This window comes from Aythya marila (assembly GCF_965140915.1).
Source record: "Aythya marila genome assembly, chromosome: 21".
NCBI lineage: Eukaryota > Metazoa > Chordata > Aves > Anseriformes > Anatidae > Aythya > Aythya marila.
Window position 1 is genome coordinate 7241191 of NC_139062.1, and position 27576 is coordinate 7268766.

At 55.6% G+C, this 27576-nt stretch overlaps 3 protein-coding genes across 3 annotated transcripts; 1 reads left to right on the forward strand and 2 right to left on the reverse strand.

Moving 5' to 3' along the window:
- Positions 1–330: 330 nt before the first annotated feature.
- RCC2 (regulator of chromosome condensation 2) lies at positions 331–8958 on the forward strand (the record flags this gene model as incomplete). The annotated part of the gene is made up of 12 exons (XM_082776858.1): positions 331–720; positions 3385–3478; positions 3594–3737; positions 3840–3971; positions 4064–4152; positions 4597–4711; positions 4964–5130; positions 6045–6225; positions 6350–6455; positions 6560–6632; positions 6772–6849; positions 7166–8958. 12 exons carry the CDS (start codon positions 331–333, stop codon positions 7268–7270), a joined length of 1674 nt encoding a protein of 557 aa, XP_082632984.1. The 3' UTR covers positions 7271–8958.
- A 1070-nt stretch (positions 8959–10028) lies between these two features.
- Positions 10029–15319, reverse strand: LOC309886411 (protein-arginine deiminase type-3-like). Its single transcript, XM_082777259.1, has 16 exons — positions 15193–15319; positions 13649–13829; positions 13505–13577; positions 13367–13428; positions 13174–13291; positions 12962–13087; positions 12504–12682; positions 12321–12424; positions 12133–12244; positions 11939–12046; positions 11448–11596; positions 11233–11377; positions 11057–11150; positions 10890–10969; positions 10474–10602; positions 10029–10381 (listed from the first exon to the last, which is right to left on the reverse strand). The coding sequence occupies exons 1-16, from the start codon at positions 15282–15284 to the stop codon at positions 10148–10150; spliced, it is 1986 nt and encodes a 661-aa protein (XP_082633385.1). The 5' UTR covers positions 15285–15319; the 3' UTR covers positions 10029–10147.
- Positions 15320–16815: 1496 nt separating this feature from the next.
- Positions 16816–27344, reverse strand: LOC309886139 (protein-arginine deiminase type-1-like; the record flags this gene model as incomplete). The annotated part of the gene is made up of 16 exons (XM_082776716.1): positions 16816–17049; positions 17164–17289; positions 17609–17688; positions 17769–17862; positions 18172–18316; positions 19385–19536; positions 19627–19734; positions 20415–20538; positions 20834–20937; positions 21025–21200; positions 21854–21979; positions 22410–22527; positions 23256–23317; positions 24661–24730; positions 25187–25361; positions 27253–27344. 16 exons carry the CDS (start codon positions 27342–27344, stop codon positions 16816–16818), a joined length of 1986 nt encoding a protein of 661 aa, XP_082632842.1.
- Between the last annotated feature and the right edge of the window lie 232 nt (positions 27345–27576).

Sequence of the window (27576 nt, forward strand, 5' to 3'; positions counted from 1 at the left end):
CCTTTCCACCCCCCTTGACCCCCCCCATCCCCTTATGACCCCCCCCATCCCCTTATATCCCCCCCCATCCCCTTACACCCCCCCCATCCCCAACCCCATCCCCATTCCGGGGGGGGGGGGCTTCCCCCCGACGGCTCCGGGCCCCTCTCCCCCCTCTTTGTAACCGAGCGCTGGGAGCGGGGGGGGTGATAAGAGGAGGGGTGTGTGTGGGGGGGGGGGGCTGGGCCGGGCCGTGGGGGTGGTTGGTGGTGGTGGTGGTGGTGATGGGGGGGGGGGGGGCCGGGCCGGCGGTGCTCGACGGGTGACGGCGGCGCTCCCTCGGCAGGCGCCATGCCCCGCAGGAAGGCGGCGGGGCCGCCCTGGGAGCCGGGCCCCGGCAGGCGGCGACCCGGGGCGGCTGCGGCGGTGCCGTCGTCGGGAGGGAGGCGACGGCCGAGGCCCGAGCGAGGAGGAGGAGGAGGAGGAGGAGGAGGTGGTGGAGGAGGTGGTGGTGGTGGTGGAGGAGGAGGAGGAGGAGGAGGAGGCGGCAGCAGCGGAGGCAGCAGCGAGGAGGAGGCGCCCCGGGAACGGCGGCCGAGGGACGGGAGCCCCGTCGGGAGGAGGCCCGGCAGGCCCGGGGGGGCCGGCTCCGGAGGCAACGGCGGGGGCACGGGGCCCGCTGGGGCGGCGAGGGGCCAGGCCGTGGTCATCTGCGAGCCCGAGCACAGCAAGGAGCGCATCGTGAGCGGGGCACCCCCTTCGGCACCCCCCCCCCGTGTCCCCTAGAAACCCCCCCCGCACCCCCGCTTTGCACCCTCAATGCACACCCCCTTTGCACCCCCCTTAACACCCCCTTTTGCACCCCCTCTTTGCACCCTCAATGCAGCCCCCTCTTTGCACCCCCCCTTTGCAACCCTCTTAACACCCCCCCTTTGCACCCCCTCTTTGCACCCCCTTAACACTACCCCTTTGCACCCCCCCTTTGCACCCTCAGTGCACACCCCCTTTGTATCCCCCTTAACACCCCCTTAACACCCCCCTTTGCAAAGGGCACCCCCTCTTTGCACCCTCAATGCACCCCCCTCTTTGCACCCCCTTAACACCTCCCTTTGCACCCTCAATGCACCCCCCCTTTTGCATCCCCCCCTTTGTGCCCCCCCTAACTCACCCCCCACTCCGCACCCCCACTGCAGCTAATGCACCCTCTCGTTGTGCCCCCTAAAGGACCCCCCCCCCCTTTGCACCCCCATTCACCCCCCCTTTGCTCCCTGCACTGCATCCCCTTATGCACCCGATTTGCACCCCCTCATGCACCCGTTGCGCCCCCCCTTTGAACTCCCATCACCCCCCCAATACACCCTGTCTTTGCACCCCCTAATCCGCACCCTTTTTGGACACCCCCCCCCCGCTGCACCCCCTCATAGCACTCCTTACTGACCCCATACTGGGCTCCCCCCGTTGCACCCCAGTGGCACCCCTTCATTGTACCCCTCCCTGCCCCCATTACTGCTCCCCTCCGTGGCACCCCGTAATGCACCCCCTCGGTGAACACCCCCTTTTTGGCCCCCCTCCTGGCACCCCTCAGTGCCCCCCATTGCACACCCGCCTTGCAGCCCCTAATGCACCCCCCAGCTGCACCCCTTTACTGCACCCCCTCACTGCACACCCATTGCATCCCCAGTGCACCCCATTAATGGCCCCCACTGCGCCCCATTATGCCCCTTTAATGCATCCCTTCCTTGCACCCCTTTTAATGCCCCCCTAAGACCTTCACCCCCCCCATTGCACCCCAATAACGCAGCATTTCACTGCACTCCCCTGGAGCACCCCTCATTGCATGCCCCCACCTCACCCCCTCTAGGAAATACCCCCAAACTGTACCCCTTAAATGCACCCCCCCAATCCCATCCCCTTTATTGCACCTCCAAATCGCCCCTTACCTGCATCCCCAAATCACTGCCCGAGATTGCACCCCTTAAATGTGTTTTGCACCCCTAAAGTCACCCCCCCTTTATTGTACCCCTCGACTTCTGCTTGCAGCTTGCCCCCCCCTTATCAAAATCACTTCATTGCCTCCCCAAAAGCTGCATCCTATTTGCATCCCCTAAATTGCCCCCCAACTCCCCCCCTCAGATCGCACCCCTAATGTGTGCCAGCACCGGGGGGTGCAGGTTCCCCTTTTTTTTTCCAGCACCAGGAGCCCCCCCCCCCCCCTCCTTTGTCCTAATTCATGCCAAAGGGAAGTCCAAAAATAGCTTTTGGGTTGTTTTGTCAGAGTTGACCCATTTGGGGAATTTTTAACCCAGTGCAGCGCTGAGCAATCCCATGTGCAGCGTGGGGGTGCGTGCACGTGCGGTGCCCCCCCCGTATTTCTGCACCCCCTTCCAGCCTGCCCCCCCGCTTTGCATTTCAGGCACGCTGCTCCGCTCCCTTTTTTCCCCTTTTCCGCCTCATTTTGGGGGTTCCCCGGGCGGGCACGCGCAGCCGAGCACGCGCTTGGAGGCTCCCGCGTGGCCGCCCCGGGCAGACGGCTCCACGCATGCGCCCCAGGCAGCCCCCCATTATTTTGAGGGGGGGTTTTCATAGGACTCCCCCCCCCTCTCAGCTGCAAAGCCGGCGGTGCTTTTACACCCCGCATCCACCCGTCTGCCCGTCCCCACGCCCTGTGCCTTTCCTGCTGTTTATAGCTCCCTCTAACTTCGCTTGCTGCAAAAAGCAGAAATTGCAGAAATTGGTGCGAGACCGGACCTGGGTGGCTTTAGACGAGTGGTTTTCAGCCACGCTGGTTTTCTTGTTCCTATATTTTCCTTCCCACCCCGTGCATGGGGAGGCAAGCTGGCAGCAGCTTTTTTTTTAATTAATTTATTTTTTTTAAATAATCCACTTTTTTTGCACTGAACCCGGCAGATTAACCCTTTGCCCCCCGCCCCGTGCAGACAGCTCATGCTGCACGTGCTCTCCTCTTCGCAGCTTTGCCTCGTGTCACAGCATCCTTTTAGGTAGGGAAAAACCATAATTACTAATTAACCAGCACTGGGCATTGTGCAAATCCCCGCTCCTTCCTGCAAAGAGCAAAACCCCACGTTTCAGACCCATTTGCCACTGTGCAAAGAGGGGGAGCCAAAAAAGGGGAGCGTTTTGCTTCTGTTCCCTTCTGGGGCTGCAGCGCTGTGCAGTGTACGGCGGGGGCTTTAACGTCAAATTGCAAAAAATCTCCCTCATCCCCCTACCACTTAGCTCAGAAATGCAGTTTTGATTGCAATCTTGGATGCAAAATGAGGACTGAAGGGGAGAGCACGTGCAAGCTGGGGTGTTCTGTAGCCCTATCCTACCCCGCATGCAAAAAATCCCCACGAGATTGAGGTGGCCGCGGGAAGGCTGATGAATTCTCCCTGCCCATTGCAGAAACTCGAGGGCTCCAAGTGCCGAGGGCAGCTCCTGATCTTCGGAGCCACCAACTGGGACCTGATCGGCCGCAAAGAAGTGCCTAAGCAGCAAGGTGAGCGACGGGCACGGCTGCGGCCCCCGCGTGTGCGGCACCGAAGCTGGCGCAGAGCAGCCCCAAAGCAGTGTTTAGTGCCGTGCGTCCTCATCTCTTGCCTTTTTCCCACCAGTTGCATATCGGAACCTGGGCCAGAATCTGTGGGGGCCACACAGGTATGGGTGTCTCTCAGGGATTCAGGTGCGGAGCGTGGTTTCGGGACCGTGCGCGGCTCACAGCCTCCTCATCACCGCCGAGGGCAAGCTCTGGAGCTGGGGTGAGCGAAGCCCCCGAAAAAAATGATGCAAAACCTGGCGGTGCCACGCTGGGGGGCTTCGTCCTCCCGGTGTGCAGCCCCCAAACCACTCGTTCTTGTCAGGTCGCAATGAGAAGGGGCAGCTGGGCCACGGGGACACCAAGCGTGTGGAAGCCCCCAAGCTCATCGAGGTGCTGGGCAACGAGGCCATCGTGCTGGCAGCGTGTGGCCGGAACCACACGCTGGCTCTCACAGGTAAGGGAGAAGTTCCTGCTTCCTGCAAAATGCCCTAAAACGGCCGCATTTTCCCCTAATTTTATTTTTTTTTCCCTCTTCGTGGCTTGCAGAGAATGGCTCCGTGTTCGCCTTTGGGGAGAATAAAATGGGGCAGCTGGGGCTTGGCAACCAAACGGATGCTGTTCCAAGCCCTACACAGGTAAATCCACTCCTCTCCATGCCTTCCCCTTTTTTTGAGGGATGAAAAACACCATATTTTTGGTTTTTAATTGAAAAAGCCCTTAGCATAGCCCAAACCCCTGTAGGGTGCAAGGACATTCCCCTTGAAGGTGCAGCTGGCTTTGAAATTGGGTGGACAAAGCACAACATGGAAAAAAAATATTTTTCAAAACTTTGATACAAATGTTGAAGGATTTGGGGGTTTCCCCGTTACCACCAGCCCAAACCTCTTCCCTGGGGGTTGTCTGGTTCCCTTTTTGAGGTGAAAACCTGGGACTTTAGGTCTGGATCTTCCGGGAGGTGAAAAATGGTGGCCAAAGAAAAGAAGCTGGGGTAGGGGTGAGCTCCCAGAGATGTTTCCTACCGCAGGAAATTCATATTTTTGCCTTTTTCTTGACTTTCTATCCCCTTTCTTCTTCTGCAGATCATGTACAATGGGCAGCCCATCACCAAAATGGCCTGCGGGGCCGAATTCAGCATGATCATGGACTGCAAAGGAAACCTCTACTCCTTTGGGTGCCCTGAGTATGGGCAGCTGGGTACGGTAACATTTTGGGGACTGTTTTTAAAGGTTCGAGCTACTGTGCGAGGGGGTGGGGGGGTTCCCTGCCTCTGTTTTCCCATCCATGAAATGCAGAAATGCAGCTGGTGCAGCAGCAAAGTGTGACCTGCACCGTGCTGCTCCCCTGTAACGCCAGCAGAAGTGAATCCCAAAGTGGGGTGCAAACCTAAAAATGTAGAGTTTGCAAGCGGAGAGGGGATTGGCTTTGTAACACGGTGCTCCCGCACAGGGCACAACTCCGATGGGAAGTTCATCGCCCGCGCGCAGCGGATCGAGTACGACTGCGAGCTGGTGCCGCGCCGCGTGGCCATCTTCATCGAGAAGACCAAAGATGGGCAGATCCTGCCCGTCCCCAACGTGGTGGTGCGGGACGTGGCGTGCGGGGCCAACCACACGGTGAGGAGTCAGAAATAGGGTTTTTCCTTTGGGTTTTTGCACCGAGGGCTTTGCTTTTCATCACCGCATCCTTTTTCTGCAAATCTGTGTTCCTAAGCTGTGGCTTAAGCCCGTCCCTTTGGCTTTGTTGGTGCTGGGGAGGAGCAGGAAGGTGTGGACAAAGGTTGGGGTGCCAATCGAAGATTCAGGCCTCTGTACCCACACATCCCCACAGCAAACCCAGCTGTGCCCTGCAGTTGCCCACCCTCACTATTTGCAGCATGCGTTTAGGGATAACAAGTTTGTGGTCTGCTTTTAGGGATAAAAAGTTTGCGGCGTGCATTTACAGACAGAGATTTGCAGGGTGCATTTACAGGTAAATTTTTGCAGCCTGCGTTTAAGGAAAAGTTCTTTCACCATGCACTTAAGAGTAACGGTTTGCAGCATGCACTTAAGGGTAAGTATTTGCGGTGTTCATTTATGGATACAGATTTGCAGAGTGCATTTAGGAGGAAGTGCAGTGCACATTTAAAGATAAATAGTTACAGCAGGCATTTAAGGACAAAGATTTGCAGGGTGCATTTAAGGATAAGTACTTGCAGCATGCATTTATGGGTAGAGGTCTGTGTCTTATTTAAGGACAGATTCACAGGGTGGGTTAGGAGGAAATACTTGGGGCGTGCATTTGAGGACAGATTTGCAGTGCGCATTCAAGGACGGAGAATTTACAGTGTGCACTCAGGAACAAGTAGTTGCAGCGTGAGTAGGCTCACACTCTTGCAGGGTGTATTTAGGGATAGAGAACTGCAGCGTGTGTTTAAGGATGATGCTTGCAGCAGGGGTAGCAGTGCATGCTGCAGTGCAGTCGCTGCGGCTGCTGCAGCTCTTCCTGCACCGAGCTGCCCGGCTCACCATGGGTGTCCCTCCATCCCCAGCTCGTCCTGGACTCGCAGAAGCGTGTTTTCTCCTGGGGCTTTGGTGGCTACGGGCGGCTGGGCCACGCGGAGCAGAAGGACGAGATGGTGCCACGGCTGGTCAAGCTCTTCGATTTCCCAGGCCGTGGGGCAGCGCAGATCTACGCCGGCTACACCTGCTCCTTCGCCGTCAGCGAAACGGGTGGGTGGCACGCCCCGAGCCCCTAATTTTGGTCTATCCAAGCAAATCCGCCGTTATTTACATCGCTGTGGGGATGCTCGAGGCGGGAGGCACGGATCTGACCGTGTGTTTTTGGGGCTTGCAGGCGGCTTGTTTTTCTGGGGTGCCACCAACACCTCCCGCGAGTCCACCATGTACCCCAAAGCCGTGCAGGATCTGTGCGGCTGGAAGATCCGCAGCCTGGCCTGTGGGTGAGTGATGGACTCCCCAAATTTTTTCCCTGGTGTTTGGCGTGCTGGGAGGGGGGGGGGGTGTTGCTGGGGCTGGGGGTCACTGCCTTGCACTTCACTTGTAGGAAGAGCAGCATCATCGTGGCGGCAGATGAGAGCACCATCAGCTGGGGGCCATCTCCCACCTTCGGAGAGCTGGTAAGGACTGACCAGCACCCAGCCATCCAGCACCCAGATTTACCCATCCCCACCCCCCAAATCATTTGGTGCAGGGGCTCTGGGTGTTGTGCGTCCCCCCCACAGCCGATTATTTAGGGGGCGTGCTTGCGTTTTGCAGGGCTATGGGGATCACAAGCCCAAGTCATCGACAGCTGCCCAAGAGGTGAAGACCTTGGATGGGATCTACACGGAGCAGGTGAGCAGGGACCCGAATATGTGCACCCTTGGGTGCTTCCAACCCCTGGGAGGGTGTCACCCTTGAGATGCTGTCACCTTTGGGGTGCCAAACCATGGGATAGTGCCACCCTTGGGTTGTTCCCACCCGTGTAATGCTCCCAGCTGCTGCCACCCATGCCATGCTGCCACCCACGGGCTGTGCCTACCCACTGGGTGCTGCCCCCCACTGGGTGCTCCCACCCATGGGACGCTCCTCAAGCATGGCCCCGGATAACGAAAAGGGGTCCCGAGTCAGCAGGAGATGATTTTGCCTCAGTTTCCCCTTCTGCCCCCAGGTGGCCATGGGCTATGCCCACTCGCTGGTGATCGCCCGTGACGAGAGCGACGCCGAGAAGGAGAAGCTGCGCAAGCTGCCCGAGTACAACCCCCGCACCCTCTGAGGGGCCGGGGGGCAGCCGAGCCGCCCGCCCCGGTTTTCCAAGCGATCCGCGGTTTTAACTACCTGTTCTCCTACGATTTCCAAAGCGTTGGGTTTTTCCCTCACCACCACGGCCAAGACCTTCCCCCGTGGCTGTTTGAGTTCCCATCCCGACCCTAGCAGGACCTTTTGGCACATCCAGGCTTTTTCGTTGTTGTTTTATCGGTTTGGTTTTGTAGTTTGTTTGTTTTGGTTTGTTTTGTTTTTCTCTTTTTTTTCTGCTGTTTCGCACAGAAAGGAAGGTGCCGGGTTCGCCTGAACAGGTGTCCAATTTTTTTTTACTATTATTTTTCATTTTCCTAGCCACAAATTTCCCTACAAGCACCCAGTTGCGGGCTCAGAGCAAAAATCAAGCAAAACACTGCAAAATGCCTTTTTGCCCCACAATATTGCATTTTTTTGGCATTTCTCCCAAGCAGCCTCCACCTTGGGTGCTGTAATTCTGAGGTTCTGATCCCCAGCATCCCTTTATCCCAGGAGGATTTAGGGACAAGCCTGTTGTCCCCTCACTCTTGGGGGACAAAGCGGGTCCTCTCCCCAGCCCTGCATCATTTGGGGGTTGGATGCCCCCAAGCCGCCTGCCCCCCGCTTTTGCGCCCCCCAAGCCCCCCCGCTGCCCATCCCAGGGCGATCTCAGGTATGAAGAGCGGGCCCTGAAGCGTCGTGCAAGCTTTTTCCTTTTTTTTTTTTTTTTGTTAATTATTGTTATTTTTATTATTATTATTATTTCCACTGCCTGGTATCTGCCAAAAGCCCCTCCTCAGGCAACGCTGTGCACTGTGCTGGAGAAACGAGGTGCCTTTATACGCAGAGCCCGGCTCTGCCTCCACAAAACCCAAGGGTGGTTTTTTTTTATTATTTTATTTTATTTTTTAGTTTTTAGGGTTTATTTTGATTTTTTTAAATTCCTTTCCACTCTCCCTGGCAGTTTGCTGCTGGTGCGCCACGTGGCCCTGCGGGGAATTTTGCAGTACTTTATGGAAAAAAAAAAAAAAAAAAAAAAAAAGAATTAAAAGGGGGTTCTTTATGTTTGCTTTGGGGTTTATTTTGGGGTTTGTTTCAGTGTGTTAGAGTCAAAACTTCCAGGACAGGGAGAGAGCAGGGTGGAGAAGTTGGATATTCTGTTTTCTTGAGCAATACTAGCATTTGCTGCAAGCACCCAGCCCTTCCAGAAATGGGTGGTGAGGAGGTGGGAGCATGCAGCACCCCACAACGGGGCTTTTCTAGCCTTATCCCCCAATTTTTTTCTACTTGCGATGAATATTTCAAGCTCATCACCATCAGCTGCCTACCCCAAATGGGCATGAGGGGATGCTGCAGACCCTATCATGATAGGGGTGGAAAAAACAGCAAAAACCTACTTTCACCCCCCAAAAGCAATTTGGGCTTGTCCTGCTTTTACACAAAATATTTGAGGCTCGGATCGATGCTCCTGGTAACGTTCTCCCCCATGTGCCGCTGCGTCCTGGCAGCGGGTGAGCGAAGGAGGAGGCTGGAAGAATAAAATAATAATAAACCACGAGGCTCTCTGAGCAACGTTCCTTTTAGGTGAGACGACAGGTTCCTGGTTTAGTGCTGTAATTGTCTTCTTCATGTTTTTTTTTTTATATTTCTTGGAGTAAATGTTTAAATAAACAACGTCATTGTGTACACCCCTTGGCTCCGCTCCTCGGCCCCGATGCACACCCCAGTCCCAAATGTTTGGCTGGGAGCAGTCCCCTGCCCTGGCATCTCCCCTCCTTTCTGCCTGCCCCCTTTTTCTTTGGCTTTTTAACCAGAAGGGACGGCGATGCTCAATGCAACACGGGCCCTGCCCCAGTATCGCCAAAAGCAAATCTGCAGCCGTTAGAGGGCACCATCCTGCTGCTGACACGGTGCTCAGTCCCAGAATAGCTCTCCACTATCTCCCTGGGATTTTGCAAGCAAAAAGCAGTGTGTGCATATGTGTGCATGCGTGTGGGTTTGTGCATGCGTGCATTTGGTTTTGTGCATGCATTTCTTTGTGTGCATCTTGACATCAGGAGGGGGTTCTTCACAGAGAGGGTGGTTGCACACTGGAACAGGCTCCCCAGGGAAGTGGTCACTGCACCGAGCCTGTCTGAATTTAAGAAGAGATTGGACTGTGCACTTAGGCACATGGTCTGAACTTTTGGGTAGACCTGTGCGGTGTCAAGAGTTGGACTTGATGATCCTTAAGGGTCCCTTCCAACTCAGGATATTCTATTCTATGATTTGTCCACGTATGTGTTTTTGTCTGTACTCTTGTCCACGCACTCGTTTTTGTGCATGCATCTGAGGATTTTTTCCCATGCATGTATATGTGTGCTTACATGGGTGCTTGTGTGCATGTATTTTGTCTACATGCACATGTGTTAGGCATTCATATTTTTGGTGCATTCATGCATATTTTATGAGCCTGCAAGTGCAGTTTTGTGCATGCATGTATGGGGACTTTTTTTGCACACATGCACACACCTTTTCCAACACGCACCACTGCAGCAGGACTGCATAATCCCACCAAACTCTCTTTCCCGCACCCTTTAGATAGGTCTTCAATTCCTGTGCCGGGAGAGCAATGCCAATGTCCCACCACCTGCTGTCAGCCCACAGCATCGTGCCAAGAGCACCACAGAGTCCAAAAAAAATAAATAAAAAAAAAATCACCCCATTTACAGCAAAACTTCAAGCCTGAGCACCCAGGAAGAGGCAGGAAGCTGGGAGCAAGCTGCAGCCCTGGTTTATTTCCAACAGGGAGCTGGGGGGGGGCCACCGCTGCTGAAGGCACTTGCAGGAATGGGGAGAAGGATTTGGGGGAAAAAAGGAGGAAAGCCAGGGTGGCTCAGAGCACCATGCGCCACCACTTGAAGGCGAAGGGCTTGCGGCGGACGTTGGTGCCGCAGTGGACCTCTCCGGCGAGGACGTGGTAGGAGTAGTAGTCGTTGATGAAGGTGCAGGAGAGCCCCAGGGGCTCGAGCAGCGCCCGCACGCGCTCCTCCAGGCAGCACTGCCCGGCCACCAGTGGCCCAAAGGGCTTGGGGATGCCCAGGTGCCTGCCCAGCACCAGCATGTTCACCTGCGGATGGATGGACGTCAATGTGCAACCCTAAATTCACAGCGAGCCCTCTCCCCCATCCTCCCCAAACCATCCCTGCAGCTTTGTGTTACCATGTCAGGGAAAAACGCGTTGGCGCAGGCTTGCTCATTGCCTTGGAAGAGCTGGGGGATGTCGATGATGTCCTGCTCGGCCAGCCCCAGCTCCCGCTTCAGGATGTCCCGGTTCCAGCTGATGCAGTTCTGCCAGGGAGGGAGGGTGGAGAGGGGGTCGGGGGGGGACCTGGGGGGCTCGGGGGGCAGGGAGTGAGAGCGAGGGGTGATGGGGAGAGAGGGAGGGGCGGGGGAGTGGGGGAACAGGGTTGGGATGGGGATGGAGACACAGGGAGATTGGGAGAGGAACAGATGGACAGACAGAAGGATGGGGAGGTGGGGAGATGGACAGAGGGACAGGGAGGTGGGTGGGGAAAAGAGGGGCAGTGGGGCAACCAGGGAGGGGTGCAGAGCATCTCCCCGCTCCCCTTCCTCACCTGCACGTAGCTGTTGAATTTCCGGAGCACTTCGTTAGCCAGGATCTCGTTGATGGTTGGCTTGGGCACCGCCTGCAGTCCTGCAGCACAGAGGGGGAGCAGTCCGTCACCCCATGCTGGGAGGACACACGGCAGGGGGGGCTGGCGGGGTCCCCCAGCTTCCCTACCCTGAAACATCGCTGCCTCCCCAAAACCTTGCTCCTGCTTCTCCTTGAAGAGTTGGTAGCAGGCGCTGGGGCTGGCCAGGAGCAGCCGAAAACCCTGGGGATGGAGAGGGGTGATTTGGGGGCAGCAGTGTGATGGCCGCACCCTACAAAATGCACCCCGAGCAAGGGCTGCCCACCTTCCGATCAGGGGCGGGGACGAAGCTGAGGAACTCGTCGACGTGCCCGACGTGGAGCCAGTCGGAGTAGAGCTCCACGGGTGCTTGCACCCGCTGCGCCAAGAGGAAATCCCGCACGGCCCTGGCCATCCGCCGGCCGCCGAACCTGGGGGGTGACAGCCCCAGGGTGAGGGGCGCCTCTCGGCGGCGTACCCCAAAAAAACCTGGCCCCTCACCTGGGGAAGCTGCTGCCGATCAGGATGCGGCCCAGCGGGTACTCCTTGCCCCCCACCGTCACCGGCGGGCTGACCTCCAGGTTGCCGAAGGAGTCGAGGCTGGAGGCGTCCTTCTGCACGTCCCGAGCCACGTAGCCAAAATCAGGGCCCTTGGAGGGGGGAAAAAGCAAGGATGGCTTTAAAAGCCCTTCTCAGGGATGCCAAAACCCCAAAGCACAGCACCTCTTTACCAAATGTGCCTGCTGACTCAGCTAATCGTCTTCCCATAAATGCAAAAAAAAAGAGATGTATCCATTATAGAGGCACAGATTCATCAAGGTTGGCAAAGACCTTCCAGATCATCACATCCAACCATCAGCCTGACCTACTGAGTCCCACCACTAAACCATGGTGATTTATCATCATCATCATCTTGCAGACTGCCTCAGTGCAGTGCAATGCCTCACTAATGCCAGGAAGGTAGGTGGACGCAGAACACGTCCCGTGCGTACCAGGATGCTCTTGACGGGGAAATCCTTCAGCCCTCGGTCACGGGGTGAGTCGAAGACCACAGGGAACGTCTTATGGGGGGCTTGCACATAGCCAAATTCAACCTCATCCTGTGGAGGCAGCAGAGAAGAGGGGGGAGCCCCATGGAGCTGCAGGGCTGCACCCCAGGGGGGTCTCAGCCCCCTCGCGCACCCACCTGGATCCAGCGGTCGTTGCGGTTCTCCAGCAGTGGGCAGATGGTCACGGGGCACTTGGCTTCCTCAGCCAGGGCACTGACGGCCGCCACAAAGTCCTCGTTGTCCTCCACACTGGGAAGTGAAGCAGCACAGAGCTGAGGATGCGGTGGAGCCGGGCAGGATGCGGCCACCGCGTGCTGCCACCCACCTGCACACAAAGACCTCCAGCGGCGCCAGGGTGTTGGGCGTCATGATCCAAGGAGCCACGCGGAAAACCACCGTGTCCGTGAAGATCGGTATCTCCAGCAAGCCCTGCAAGGACGAGGGGACACAAGGATGGGCCATCGCTCCCCTCTTTGTGTGTAAAACCCATCCCGATTTATGGTGTTACCTTCTCGGGGCTCTCCAGCAGCGTGACGTGGAAGGACACCAGCCCTGAAAAGCTGGCGTCGGGGAAGGAGAGCCCCTCCACGAAGAAGATGCTCTCCTCCTGGTGCCGGCTGGGCTTCACGGCGTAGGCGAGCTTCTCACCCCCCAGCACGTGCTTGTACTCCTCCAGTGAGACGCTGTCTGCAGACACAAGCAACATCCTTGAGAGCCCACCCTCGACCTGCAGGGTTTCACCTCTGCTTCTTCACTTAAAGCCTTGCGACGGGGGCAGCTCACCCCACGGCCACTGCACCAGGCATCGGGCATGCACGTGGAGCCTCGTGGCGAGCACACCACCAGCCAGCACCCTCACCAAATCCAACCCCCTGGCATGCGACTGAGAGGTGTCTGCTCTCATTTTACCCCCACCCCATTAACAGGGGGGTCTACGTGGCCCCCCACCCTGGTGCCGGCACTCACTGCCACCGTAGAAAACGCCGACTTTGTCAGCCTCGCCGAAATCCACGTGGAGGACAAGGCGGTGGCCGGTGAAGATGGTGCGGGGACCACGCGTGCGCAGCACCATCTGCGACATGTCCTTCAGGTCTAGGGTGACAGCGAGGACAAGTTGGGGAGGAAAGTCACGGAAAGCAAGGAGAAGCAGAAAAAGGGAGGCGGGCGTGCAGCCGTACCCTCGTAGGAGCGCACGGCGGTGTCGCTGTTATCCATCACCCCGCTCTTGGGGTCGTCGCGGTCACAGTTCACCAGCAGGATGGCGCCGTGCCCATCAGGACCCCACGTCCATGTGGCCTGGGGACAGCAAAGCGGGGCTGAGGACACCATCAGGGACAGCAATGGGGTCGGGGGCTGCAGTCCCCACGTTACCTTGTCCACCAGCGTCCTGCCCACCGACCCGCTGCGGCTGGTGTCAGCGTCCAGTGAGATGTCTGCGGGGACAGGGATGCTCATCGGGGCGGGCGCCGCAGTGACACCACGTTTTAGGGACAAAGCAGCCCAACTTACCCACGCAGGTGAGGTACAGCATGGCTCTGCCCACCGGCACCCCGCTGGCCTCCCCAAAATAGGAAATCCTGACCTGCAACACAGCTGGCAAGCTCAGCGCCATCCAGAGAGGGGCCCAGATCCTCCCGGATGGCCGGCACCAACCTTTTCATCACCAACGTCTTTGCTGAGCGCCTCCATGGTCACCAGCACCTCGGTGCTGGGGGCCAGGGGCCAGCGGCCGACACTGGAGGGCAGCTTCACGCTCTGCGTCTCGTGCACCACATAGACCTTCACGCCCGGCGTCCCCTGCACGTGGAAGGCGACGGCATCTTTGGGCGCCGACCTGCGGGGGAGCGCAGCAGTGAGAGCCACAGGGGTGCTTTGGGCATTGCTGCATGCTACAGGGATAGGTGTGCAGGCGTAACAAGTCCTGCAAGGTGCGACTGCAACAAGCCCTGCAGAATGCAAAGAATCTGGCAATGTGCAGCAAATCCCGCAGTGTTTGGTTGCAACGAATCCTGCAAAATGCAGCAAGTCCTACAACATAGAATCAAAGCCGGCAGTGCCCAGCTGTGACAAATCCTGCCATATTCAATTGCAACAAGTGCTGCAAACTGCAACGAGTCCTGCAATATTCAACTGTGACGAACGCTGCCATAGCCGAATGCAACAAAACCTGCAAGGTGCAACAGCAACAACTCCTGCAGCGTTCAGTTGTGTCAAATCCCGCCGTATGCAATTGCAACAAATCCTGCCAAATGCCACCAGTGCTGTAATATTCTTTTACATTCAACTGCAACAAAAACTCGGAGCATTTTTATTATTAATATTTTTGCATGGGGTCTCCCAAACATTTGCATTTTGCCCCGCAGCAGCAAATACGTCCCCGTCAGAGTGAAGCAGAGTCATGACAGTTGCAAGAACCAAGACGGGGCCGGGGGGAAGTGCCGGCGGCCAGGCAGGCTGCAGCATGCATCACTCGTGCCAGTGCAGAGGACATGGCCAGGGCAGGATCCATTCACAGGGACCTGCTGAAGTGCTGTGAGGAGTGGGGAGAACCCCCCCTTCCTGCTGCTGCTGGTGCCCATGGGTCAACAGCCGTGTTTTGGGCAGCGTGGAGATACACAAAGCAATAGAAAAAGCAGAACCGAACCAAGTTGGAAAACAAAAAAAAAAGCAAAACTTGCTGCTGGAAAGAACTTGAAACTGGGCTGGGGCCAGCAAAGCTGGTAAAAGACACGGATGGCTGGAGGTAACGCCCCGGTGAGCAGTGCCTCCAGAGTTTAACTCTCTGGACTCCCCTGAACAGGGGAATTGTTCTGCTTCACCCCGATCGTTGGGCGCAGGAGCCCCTGCCATGGGATGCTCAAGCGAGGAAGAGAAGTGCAGCTGGATGCATCACCCGGAGCTCCCTGGGGGTTTTTGCACCCAAAAGCTCTTTCTCCTTGGTGTTTGCAAACTCCTCTTGTGCAGCCCAAGCACTGTGCAGCCACCACGGGCACTGGTGGGTGCAATCCCATCCTACAGCGAGCACCGGTGGGCACGATCCCCTTCCTTCAGAGGCTGAGAGCCCCTGGGGAGCCCACCCGGCGCAGCCCACCCACCACTATTTTTACCCTCTCCTCACCTAATCCAGCCTTTAGTTCCTCCAGGAGGAGGGGAAAAAATAAGCCAAAAGCAGGTTTTTGGACACCCTGGCCACTTACCCCAGGACGTCGAGGGAGAGCTCGGTGCCCAGCACGCAGACGGTGCTGGTGGGGCGCTGGGTGCAGAGGTGGACACGGCGCTGCTGGGCCATGCCGGCGGCACCGGGCACCCTTGGGTGCTGTGACGGGCGGCACGAGGGGATTATAAAGCCTGGCCGCGGGGAGGGGATTAACCAAAGCCTGGCCTGATCCCACCTCTGGGCTGTCAGCTGGGTGCGCACTGCTGAGCTTTCTGGCGACAAAGCATGAATCAGCAGCAGGGGAACGCGCCCCGAGAACGCCCCCAGCCTCTGCTTTCTCCCAAACGGTGCTTTTTTTTCCCCAACATAACAAAGAAATGCTGCCACCCTGGAGAACACCACGCCATAAAATATTCAGTGTGACACCAGAGCCGAGCTGGTGGTGTGCCAGCACAGGGCTCAGAGGGGTTTTATTTCCCGGTGCCGCCGCGACACGCTCCTCCCAGGGCTCCTCGCACAGACAACAATGAAAGGTTTTATTTTCCCGGCTGGGAAAAATCAACAAAACTGCTTTAATGTTTCTGGTTTTTGGGTGCAACCTCGGCGCTTCGCCCATCCATTGCACGGGATGGCAGCCGGGACGTCACCTGCATCAGGGACAGCAAAACCCGCTGCAGTTTGGCCCGTCTTTGTTTTAATTAAAATCCTCTTTGGGGCGTAGGAGAGGCCTTTGTTGATGCACCTGTCCCCCTCCAACTCACAGCATTGTGGGGGTCACGCGCTGCTGAAATTCAATATTTCTCCTCCGTGCTGGGGCTGGGGAAGTTGGGAAACTCAGCCAAGCCACATCCATGGGGAAAATCGGGTTGGAGGGACAAGAAATCACCTTTTTTCCAAAACCAGGGCCCTGAAACAGGACATGTGACCCTTTTGGTGCTTTGCACCATGTATCACAGCCTGAAAATTGCCCCATAAAAGTGTTTTTAGCCCCACAATAGCTGACAGGTCAGCACTGCTATGTGCCGGAGCCTCTCGGGGCCGGGTTTGGTTCCTGCTGCCACTTCCTGCTGGCCCAGACCACGGGCGCAAACACGACACGGGGCAGCGCCACGGCTGATTGCAAAGAAAACACGGAGAGGAACAGAGGAGGGAGCAGCTGCAAAAGGGGACAGGATCAGGTGCATGGAAGAGTTGGTGCACCAGCAGGAGGATGTTTAAGGAGCTGTTGCAATGGGTAAACGTAAAGGGGAAACAGAAATGCGCTCATGAGCATCTGGGAAATGCTTTGCACAAACATCGGGCTTCACTTGTGTGCTGCACGGGGTAAGAGGTGTCCCAACAAATGGGAGGGGATTTTGGGGTTGATCTGGGGACTCTGGGGGGTGATTCACTGTGAAGCTGGGACAAGGGACAGTAGGATAGGTGAGATGGGGTCCCAGACCCCAAGGCAGCATGATGTTTGCTGCCTCGCATGCAGCACGCTCACAAAGACCCTTCTGATAACAAAAACAGCTTCCCAGCTTTTTCAACCAAGCTGAGACAGGACGGGCCGCGAGGAAATGCTGCACCTCGGTGCTCATATTGGCAAAACACTTTATTTTGAGATGCTCCAAATCCACCCTCATCCACCATCGGGACGGACCGGAGCCCCTGCCCGGGCACTTCAGGGCACCACGTGCCACCACTTGGCGGCGAGGGGCTTGCGGCGGACGTTGGTGCCGCAGTGGACGTCACCGGAGAGGACATGGTAGGAGAAGTAGTCGTCGATGAAGGTGCAGGAGAGCCCCAGGGGCTCGAGCAGCGCCCGCACGCGCTCCTCCAGGCAGCACTGCCCGGCCACCAGTGGCCCAAAGGGCTTGGGGATGCCCAGGTGCCTGCCCAGCACCAGCATGTTCACCTGCGGATGGACCAAAAAAGCAGGGGTTTTTTTTCACCCAAAAGGTGAAAAAGGAGGGTGTGGAAAGGAGGAGGTGGTGGGGAGGGAGGAGAAGGGGCACTGGGGGGGTATCACCATGTCTGGGAAGTAGGCGTCCGCGCGGGAGCCGTTCAGGATGAAGAGCTGGGGGATGTCGATGATGTCCTGCTCGCTCAGCCCCAGCTCCTGCTTCAGGAGGTCGCGGTTCCAGTCGATGCAGCGCTGCAGAGAGCAGGGACCCTGACTTGCTTCCCCAAACCCCACACACCCTGTGGGGTTTGTGAGGACCCTATTGCGGCCCATGCCCCATGTTCTCCATTGCATCCTTTTTGAGAGACCTCCTGAACCCCCCCCAACCCAGGCATCCTCCTGCCTTGAGTTTCACACCTCCCACTGGGACAAAAGCCGAGGCCCAGCCAGCACCCAAGGGTGCTCAGCCCCTTTGCAGCTGCTCCCCTTGCGTGCATCAACCACCCGGCAGCCACATGCGAGCAGAGGGGCGCTCCCCAAATCCACCCCTGGCTACTAAACCCCCACGCACCTGCACGTGCCTGTTGTCGTTCCTCAGCCCCTCATCTGCCAGGATGTCATCGATGCTCCTCCGCTCGGTGCCCGACATCCCTGCACAGGGACGGCAGCGCCGCGGTGAGGGACGCCGCCGGCACCCGCTGCCGCCGGGACGCCCTCGCCCGCCGCCTTACCCACGAGCTGTGTGGCTTCGCCATGGCCCTGCCTCTGCTTCTCCTGGAAGAGCTTGTAGCAGGCGGTGGGGCTGGCCAACAGGAGCCGGAAACCCTGTGGGGATGAGCCCAGAAGATTGGTGTTTTTGTTTTGTTTTTTCATGAAAAGAGGAGATTTTCATGTTCTGGCCCATTCGTGCCCAAACCCAGCCCCAGGGGTTGCACAGGGCACCCATCGTTTTCCAGGAAGCCAACCCAAAAGGAAGGAGATTCATGCACAGGGCTGGCCTTGCCTTTTGCTCAGAAGCCAAGTTGTTTTGTTGTGTTTTGTTTTTGTTTTTTTCTCTGCTGATTTGCCAAAATAAAGGGCTTTCTGAATCAGCAGCAGATGCCACATGTGACACTGGGGATGCAGGGACACTACCTTCCTGTCGTATGCGGGGACAAAGGTGAGGAACTCGTCCACGTGGCCCACACTCAGCCACTCCGAGTAGATCTCCACTGGTGCTTGCACCTTCTGGGCGTAAAGGAAATCCCTGACCACCTTCGACATCCGCCGGCCGGAGGCCCTGGGGGCAGAGAGAGGAGGAGGAGGAGGAGACAGAGGAGATCTTGGTAAGATCTGTCCCCAAAATGCCCAACACAGAGGAGAGAAGTCACACCAGCACATCCCATTTTGATGGGAAATGCCAGCATTTCTGCCCACTTGTAGCCCTTTCAGGGGGGAAGAGGTGGGAAATCGAGCAGATCTGATGGCCAAAGCGAATCATCGAATCCCAAACTCCCGCTAATCTGCTAACACAACGCATGGGGTGTACAGACGTATACATACAGATGTACCTTTACAAAGATAAATGCATATAACTGTACTGCTACATAGATATATGCATATAGGTGTATACACATACACGTTTGCATATAAATGTAATAAATATAAATATAAATATACGCACACCTATCCGTGTATATCTATATGTGCATTACATTCCTCCATTCTGCTTCGGCACATTCCCCCCTGAAATGGGCACAAGGCTTAATTCACCCCATCCTTGCGAGCCTTAAATCCCTCCCTACATTTTCTTAGACAGCCAGCAGCAGGCTGAGAAAACATTAATTAAAACCTCTTGTAATAAGGGATAATTATGGCCCCAGCGAGGCTGGGAAAATCCCATTTTCCCGTCCGGGTAAGCGAGGCACTGAGTGCTGCAGCAGCACAGCTTGCTCCGTTTGCTGTCCTGGCTCAAATCCTGTCCGGGCTCAGCCCTGTTGTTGTTTATCTGGATGAAGAGCCGCCTTTGTGCGGGCTTTGCAGGGTGCTGTTGTTCCCTGCCCACAGCTGCTGCCGAGGGCAGAGCAAAAACAATTTCCAGTTATTCAAGGTTTTACCCTTTTCTGAACTCCTTTGCTTTTCCTTTCAAGAAAAATAGGCATGGTGCTTAGGGTGCTGTAGGATCAGAGTGAAAGCACCAACATTTTGGGAGGGGGAAATAATCATAGCAGTGCACGAAGGATTTTGCACAGGGAGAAGGAACAGCAACGCGGTTTGCATGTGAAATTTGCGCTTTCGTGGGAGTTAGCCTGGAATTTTCCACTTGCTGCAGCCACTCCCCACAGTTTTTGACGCTTTCCTGTCTCACCAGGGCAGGGGGCTGCCGATCAGGATGCGGCCCAGGGGGTACTCCTTGCCCCGCACCGTCACCGGTGGGCTCACATCCAGGTTGCCGAAGGAGTCAAGGCTGGAGGCCTCATGTCCAGGGGGCTCGCGGGTCACATAGCCAAAATCGGGGCCCTGGGAAAAGAGGGGAGCAGTGATGGGAGCTGCTGCCGGCCCCAAGAGAGGATTTTTGGGGAGAAAGGAGTTAGCAATGCCCTGCCGCACCAGGATCTTTTTAAAAGCAAAGTCCTTCAAGCCTCTGTTCCTGGGTGAGTCGAAGACCACGGGGAAGGTCTTGTGTGGTGCTTCCACGTAGCCGAACTCCAGCTCATCCTGTTGGGGAAAGAGAGGAGAAGGAGGAGGAGGAGGAAGGCTCCTGGGGGTGATAGCCATCTGGGCGAAGCATGAGGTGAGGGTGGAGCAGGAAACGGGGAGATCCTGGCACAACTCGGCTGTTGCCCAAACCCCAGAGCTCCCTGGTTGTGCCGGGGGGACCGCGGGTGACGCCCTGCCCGCCACCACAGCGCCGGGGACAGGTCCCCTCCACGTGAGCAATTCACAGCCACGAGGACCAGCAGAGCAGGGCTGGGGCTTGCTGGGGGAACATGTGGCCATCCACCTGCGTACCCGGCGTCCCGCTGGCGAGGCACCACATGGTCACCCTTGCAACACCCTGTGGGTTCCCTCTTGCAAGGGGTCCCTCCTGCAATGCCCCGTGGAGTCCCCCTTGCAATGCCCCACAAGGTTTGTCTTGCAGTGGGGTCCCTCTTGTAATGGGGTCCCTCTTGCAATGTCCCCAGGGCCCAGGCAACACTCTTGTTGCCACCACCAGCAGCTTTTCCCCATCTTTTAGCTCATGGTTGTCCAGTTCATCTCTTAGCATCCATGTGCTTCCCCCGAGCAACGCAACTCATCCCTCCCGGGGTGTCAGCAGTGGGGACAACACCCTGCGTGCCCCGTGAGCCCGTAAGAAGCACCAGAAGAGACGCGTATTACAAGCATCGAGGGATGACCTGGATCCAGCGGTCACTCCGGCTTTCGACCTCTGAGCAGATGGTCAGCTTGCAGTTGGCTTTCCTCAACAGGGCCTGGAGCTGCTCCAGAAAGACATCGTTGGAGTTTATGCCCCTCTTGACGCTGGAGGGAGAGGAAGGAGCAAAGGCTGTAAGGAGGGAGCACAGAAGACCTCTCATCCCAACCATGCAGCGCATTTCTCATCCCTAGTGCACTGGGCAATAGCTGTGCACGAGGTTAGCTCTTGGAGAACGTCCTTCAACCTTCTCCTTGGGGATGCAAGGAGCGCGGCGGTGCCAGAGGGGTACCAACAGCAACATTAGGCTCCAGTACGGCATGCGTAAAACAAGGAAGGGTCAAAAGTTTCTCCTTGGAGAGTCCCCAAGCCTGGGGAGCGATGGGGTGACATCCCTCCTACCTGCAGACAAAAACCTCCAGAGGCTGTTGGGTGTTGGGCGTCATTATCCAGGGTGCCATGCGGAAAACCACTGTATCCGTGAAAATCGGGGTGCCCGGTGAATACTGCAAGAGGCAAAATGCTGGAGAGCAGCAGTCGAAAACCCCTGTAGGTGTTTTGCATGGGACAGGGACAGGGCAGGCCCCACGTACCTTATGGGGGACCTCCAGTAAGCTGACGCTGAAGGAAACCAACCCGGAGAAGCCCGCATCAGGGAAAGCCAACCCTTCCACGTAGAAGGTGTTTTCTCCACTGCCGACACGGTCTAGCACATAGGAGAGCTTACCCGGCCCCAGCACGGGTTTGTACTGGGGGTGTGAGTCACTCCCTGCAGAAACACCGAAATAGCCAGCCCGGCACGGGGCGGCCACCCCATCCAGAGGGCTGGAAAGAGGCACCAGCGAGGAGGTGGCTGATGCCAGCGTGGTTTGCAGAGGAGCGGGTGTGCCTGCTCTTCTCTGGGGAACACACTTGATCTGCTTGTACAAAGAGGACTCTATGCCCTCAGGTCAAACCCTTTCAAGGTGCGTGTCTCAAGTTAAGCATCTAATGATATACTTGGCTCCTCTGACCTGATTTTCAGCAGGGAACTGCTGGGATCCACCAACCGGGGTGTTCAAAGGCAAAGTGTGCAGCCCGACGAGATGGGCTGCTTTGGCGCCTGGGACTCTGCCTGCACCGCAGAGGTGCCAGCAGCCACTGGGGGGTTATCTGCCTGTGAAGCTCTCAAAACTTCAGCAATCTCACTCAACAGAGCTTTTTTTTTCTTTTTTTAATTATTTTTTCCCTGCACAATTTTTAAGCTCCCCATATAGCCTCATCTTCTAAAACTGCAGAGGAACTTCGGGGATAAACAAGTGTTTCTAGCAAGTGCTAGCATGCAGCCCTTATCCAGAGCGAGCAATAAAATAAAGGGTTTGCCCACCCCAGGGTCACGATGGGCTGGCCTGGATATCTAGGAAGGGAGGAGGAAATACTCACGTATGGCATGGAAAACACGCACTTTGTCTGCGTCCGACTCGGGGACGTGCAGGACCAGCTGGTACTCAGCAAAGATATTGCTGGGACCCTGAGTCCGCAGCAGCATCACAGACATGTCCTGGAGGTCTACGGGGGGAAGGCAACAAGGAGAGGGGATGTGGGGAGGTTTCCAGCCTCCAGCACTGCCTGTGGGCTTTGCTAATTATTCTCCACGCAGTCTCTGGTTGTGCATGGATTTATAGGGCAAACCTGATGGGATGACGCTTATAGATTTTATAGAGATGTCCAGGAAAATAAAATGGGGAAGGAGATGTGGAAAAGAGCCAATTTCTGTTGCAATGGGGAAACAGGTAATGCTGTTGCTATCTCTAATTGCTCTGCTTACACTAGATATTATTTTTGCCACCCATTTCGCCATCGCCAGACACGTGAATGGCGCCTTAGACAGGAGAGAGAAGGATGGAGGTGCTGCAAGAGGCAAAGCTCCCTGGTGTGACCTTACAGGTCCCCTGGTGCTGCGGATGACGCCCTACCTGCACTGGTCCATATGTCCTACCTGCATTGGTCCGTATGTCCACCTGGCCACTGTCTGTCCCCACCGCGCTGGGGCTGTCCCTGTCGCAGTTGACCAGCAGCACAGCACCTTGCCCATCCGGACCCCATGTCCACTTGGCCTGGAGGAGAAGCACCCAACGGGGATGGGAGCAGAGCCAGCAAGATTTCTCCCTCCCAGCCTCCTCCCAGTAGTGGGTGGACTGGGAAAACCCTACAGCCACATCCATGCTCGGAGGAGATCCCACAAAGTGCACTCAGGGCTAGTGAGGAGAGGGCAGCAATGTTTTCAAGCCACTAAATTTCCTAACCTCAGCTTCCAGCCAGGTCAGCAAGGACTATTTCAAACAGATCTTATCTTCTAACAAGCCAGAGTATATCTGCCAGCCCTCATTTGAAAGAGAATATCCCATTTCTAGAAACGCATCTCATCTTGATGTACAATTTGTGCTGCTGATCTGGCTGCAGACAATTACCCGGGCGTAAGTGCTTGGGCATATGCAGATTTCTTGCCAAGGGGGTAAATCTCTTGCTGCTTGCAAAACTTGCAGATGAGTCATTTAGTGGCACGTTTCAAATCAAAAAAAAAAAAAAAAAAAAAAAGTGTTTTCTTCTGTACTATCCCTGGGGCTGGACTGGAGAGGAAGGAGATTTTGGCACAGAATAAAAAAAAATAAAGTGTTTTCCTCCTCAATTAGAAGGCTGAGAACTTGCCACATTATTTTCCCTGTTTCAGACACCACCCAAATCCCTCTCCCTCCTGGAGATTTGCAGGGAAGAGGCTGCAAAGAGAAGCTCCCCGCATTTACCCACCACACTTCGCCCAAAGCCACGCAGCGTTTCTCATTACCTTGTCCTTCCCTTTGCTCCTCACTCTGCCATTACGGCTCACATCCACATCCAGGGATATGTCTGAAACATCAGAGTGAGAAGGAAGCCGTCAGCATGGGAACAAGCTCTCGGGGACATTTTGGGCTCATCCCCGGTGCTAGCATTGAGTCACCCAAAGCCAACCCCACCTTCATGTCCCAGCGTGGCTCCAGACCCAACGCTGCCAACAAAACACCAATAGAAGAGCAACCCAACAGCTTTTTTAAGGCTTTCCCCACTTGGTCTCCACCCGTCTTCTCCCGTCACGGATCCCCCAGCAGGGACATACCCACTGCACGGCATTTTTTTGTGGTTTCACCAATTGCATGTTGACCATAGCACTTTTTCATGAAGCCTAAACATGACAAAGGCACGAAAGTGCCTTCACCATGGGTGAGTGGACACTATATAATTGCTAGGGGTGATGTGAAGTTTGAGAAGGACTTCCCTTAGAGAGCTCTTCTGGGCCCAAACTGGAGGTCTGCCAGAGATCTCATCTATATCCTACATAAATCTGTGCAAAGCCTATCTTAAGACACATATCCACTGAGTTGGAGAGAAGGAGATATATACAGCACGTGTAAAATGTGGGCGCTGGAGCAGACATTGGCCTTCTCCTTGATGCAGAGAGGCGCACATGGAGAAGCTGGGCCTGTAATTTTGGAAATGAAGTCCTAAATCTAAGCAAGCAAAGAGCTTTTGTAAGGTCAAAGCTCTGTGGACAGCGGTGGCCCTGGATGGCTCCAGTGGAGTCCATGGGACGTGGGAAACCATCAGCCTGTTCAGGGGCAATTTTGGCAGGCAAGCGCATGACTTGAGGACACAGGTCTGAGTATCATGTGAGTGCTTCAGAAAATCCCAAATTTAGGGTAATTAATCCATCCAAGTGGAAGACTGCATCCAGACTAGTTGTCTAGACTCCCTTTGTAGTCAGCAGAGGAAAATAGGCATTTCAAGGGAATGATTCATCTCATCCTAAACTCTTGAAATAGGTCAGACAACTACACTTTGGTGCCTATTCCTCTCCACCAGCTGCACTGGAGGTCGAGGAGGGGCTCGGCAGTGAAGGGTGGGTGACATGGTCATCTTTGGATTCTCCTCCATCAGCAAAATCGTCTCAGCGGTCAGAGGAGGCTGCTTATTGCGTGCGTTGGGTGGGGACAGTGCCCAGCCTGCGTCTTTTTTGCACCATATAAGGCAGCACAATAACATTTTAATTGTTTCCCTCCTGCTTGTCAGCATAAGCCGTGAACACCCAAACCATCACTGCACATTGCAGATGGGCAGTCTGCATCCCCCAGTTACCTCCCATCCCTTGAACCCAACTAGATTGCGGCGTCAGGATGGGCTGGCCGCGTTCGGACAAGTGTTGCCATAATACGCACCTACGCAGGTGAGATACAACCAAGCCACCGAAAGCTCATTCTCTTCCTGTCCGTAGTATGAAATCTTAACCTGCGAAGACATCACCACGTCATGACCCATGTCCTGTCATGCTGAGTAGGTCTTTCCACTCATTGGGTTGACCCGGCAATGCCATACAACAAGGTGTTGGAAGGTTCATCAAAGCTCTGCTCCTTTAATCATAGCTCAACCAAACAATTTCTGCATGCTTCAACGCAAAAACTGGTATAGAAAAAGCCAAGGCAAGACTATTTTTTTTTTTTGTTCAGGCATGGAGTTTCTGACACTGGCTTTTGCAATCACTGTTATCTCTTTTTTAGGGCACAAAATGTCATCTCCTTCTCCTTCTTAGTTTCACTTTTCGTACACAATGATTACACGGTTCTGTTTAGGTTTCTGAGCTTATTCTAAGGAAACATGGCTGATGTTAGCACTGCTTGGAAGTGCTCGAATCTGCCTTGCTTTCCTGTAAATTTTGACTCAATTTTTCATAAAAAAGGAACTAACCTTATTGTCGTTGACGGTCTTGCTCGTGACATCGATGGTCACTACAACCTCTATATCAGGATCCAGTGGCCATCTGGAGTTAAACATGGGTTTTGTCATGGGGTTGTGGATGATGTGGACCGTAACTGCAGAGGTGGCATGGACATCAAATGACGTGGCACCTTTGGGGGTAGATCTGAAACAGAGCATGAGTTGTCTTTCCTGTTATCCTCAGTGGACCCAAATAGTTAAACTTGGTTTCCTGGAATTAAAATCCAGCCTTAGCTGGGTTTCAGGGACTAAGAAACCATCTCCAGGTGATGAAATGTGTCGTCTGATTTTTACGAGTATTATCTCTGTGGCGTTGTTGAGCAAGCAGGGCTCCCACTGGAGCTCTGGCACGTCCGTCCGTGGTTAAGCCCAGATTGCACATCTCTGAAGCTGGGGCACCCAACCTCCTTCATTGACGGGGAGAAAAACCCCAAAACGTCAGCATCCCAGCACAACACCCAGACCAAGAGCGGGACCACATTGGGCTGTCACCCATCGGGGAGCTGGTTCTTTGCTGTTGCATACCCTGACCTGAGAGATGCCCAAAGTGGAGCAGAACCCCAAGCCGAGCGTGGAGAGCCTGCACCCCACCTGTATGACATCCCTCGCCTTTGAAGTGCTGCCTACCTGCTCATTACAGCCCCGGCACCTCCGTCCGGGGTGCGCGAGTGCTCCAACCTGTCTGCCATCGGGAGCCAGCCTCCCCAGCCGCACGTGGAAAGGGACACGGTAGTAAATTTTAGCAGGGAGAAAAAAAGCACAGAAGGGATTTATTCCCGGCGTTGCTCTTGGCATGGCAGCCCCAGTTCCTGCAGTAGCTTGTATGGGGAGATTAAAGTATCATCTCGTTTGTCACCCCACGCATTTACCAGGGTGCAACACTGCAAGACTACCCGCAGTCTACCTGCACGCTGTTGCATGCTATGACATCTCAAATTTGGGTCTATTCACCCTGATTTCACAGCCCTTGCTCCTCTGCGTCACCCCACGGAGACACAAGCTTCTGCGAGATCCCCACCAAGCTTGGTTTTCTGAACAAAACCAAACCAAGCCATGGTCAAAGCTTGAAACATCCATGACTGAATTTCCCCCAGCATGGAGAGGGCTGTCGCTCCCACCAGTGCCCTGCGGGCATGAAGGGACTCCTATTTTTTTTAGCCCTGATGTTGAAAAAGCATCTGCCATATGTCTTTTTGGACCAAAGCTCAGATTTGCTACCAAGGAGCCAAATCAGCCCGTGTTGGGTCTTGGGCCCCATGCTTAAATGCTTGCTGTGACTTCAGATTGAGAAAAACAATGCAAATAACAGGGTTTTTGTATTCCCACCTGGCTGAAGGTAACAATGAAATGCTTTTGAGGGCAGCTGAGGCTGGGTCCAAGCCCCATCGGGGGGACGTCAGCACCTCCTGGCCCGGCTCCAATGCACAACCCAAATAATTGCACCGACTGGCTCAGCCTGTAGCCGCTATCATTATAAACGTGATTTATTAAATAATGACAATGTCACAGGAGAGTAAATACAGCCTCATATCTGGCCAATAAAGCAACCCCTATGTTTAACGTCAGAAAAATCTCTTCTTGTTACGTCGCCTGTGCAAACCCGCTCGTGGATTTTTTCTGCCTGAGCCACACATTTGTTCTTTAACCCAGTTTAGCTCCGGACAAGTTGCTCATCTTGAATTGCTGTTGCCTAATGCTCTCGCAGCCAGAAATAGATCCCACTTAGCCGGGGTGTGCATGGGCTTTGCCTGCACATCGTCATTGCTCGGCTACGCTTCGACGCCTTGCTTTTGCTGGGGCCGACATCCCTCCTTCGGGCGCACCTCCCCATGGGAGGCATCGCCTGAAGCAGACCTGGGGGCACACGTCCCCCGTGCACCAAGCTTGGATGAAAACTCCACGCGTGCTGAGATCTTCCCCCTTAACACCCATCGCTTCCAAGCAGAGAGTAAAACCACCCAACACCTTTAGGCTCCCCCTAAAATCCTTCATCCCTAGGGATGCTCGCCGGTGCCCTGACCCCCCCCTAGCCTTACCGGTGGGTGTCAAGGAAGACCTCGGTGCCCAGCACGCAGACGCCGTAGCTGGCGCGGCTGGTGGACATCTTCACGACCTGGCGTTGGGGCATGGTGTGCCGTGGACGGCGGCCGCATGTGAAGGAAGCTGCTGCCTGGCTGCCCGGCTTTGTAGGTGAACCAGCATGACTGGATTAAAAGGCAGGGGAATTTAACTCCTCCTTCCTCCCTTCCCTCGATGACGGGGTGGACCAGGGACCCTGCCGTCTCCACCTCCACCACCCGCGAAGCTGCCGCCCCGCTCGCGAGATGCGGGCGATAAGGCAGCCCCCAGGGCCAGGCAGC

Coding starts and splice junctions, on each gene's coding strand:
- LOC309886411 (XM_082777259.1), bottom strand. CDS start 15,284: ATGGCCCAGCAGCGCCGTGTCCACCTCTGCACCCAGCGCCCCACCAGC. Junction 12,245..12,320: donor CTGGAGGTCTTTGTGTGCAG/GTGGGTGGCAGC, acceptor TTCACTTCCCAG/TGTGGAGGACAACGAGGACT. Junction 10,970..11,056: donor GGAGGCAGCGATGTTTCAGG/GTAGGGAAGCTG, acceptor TCTGTGCTGCAG/GACTGCAGGCGGTGCCCAAG.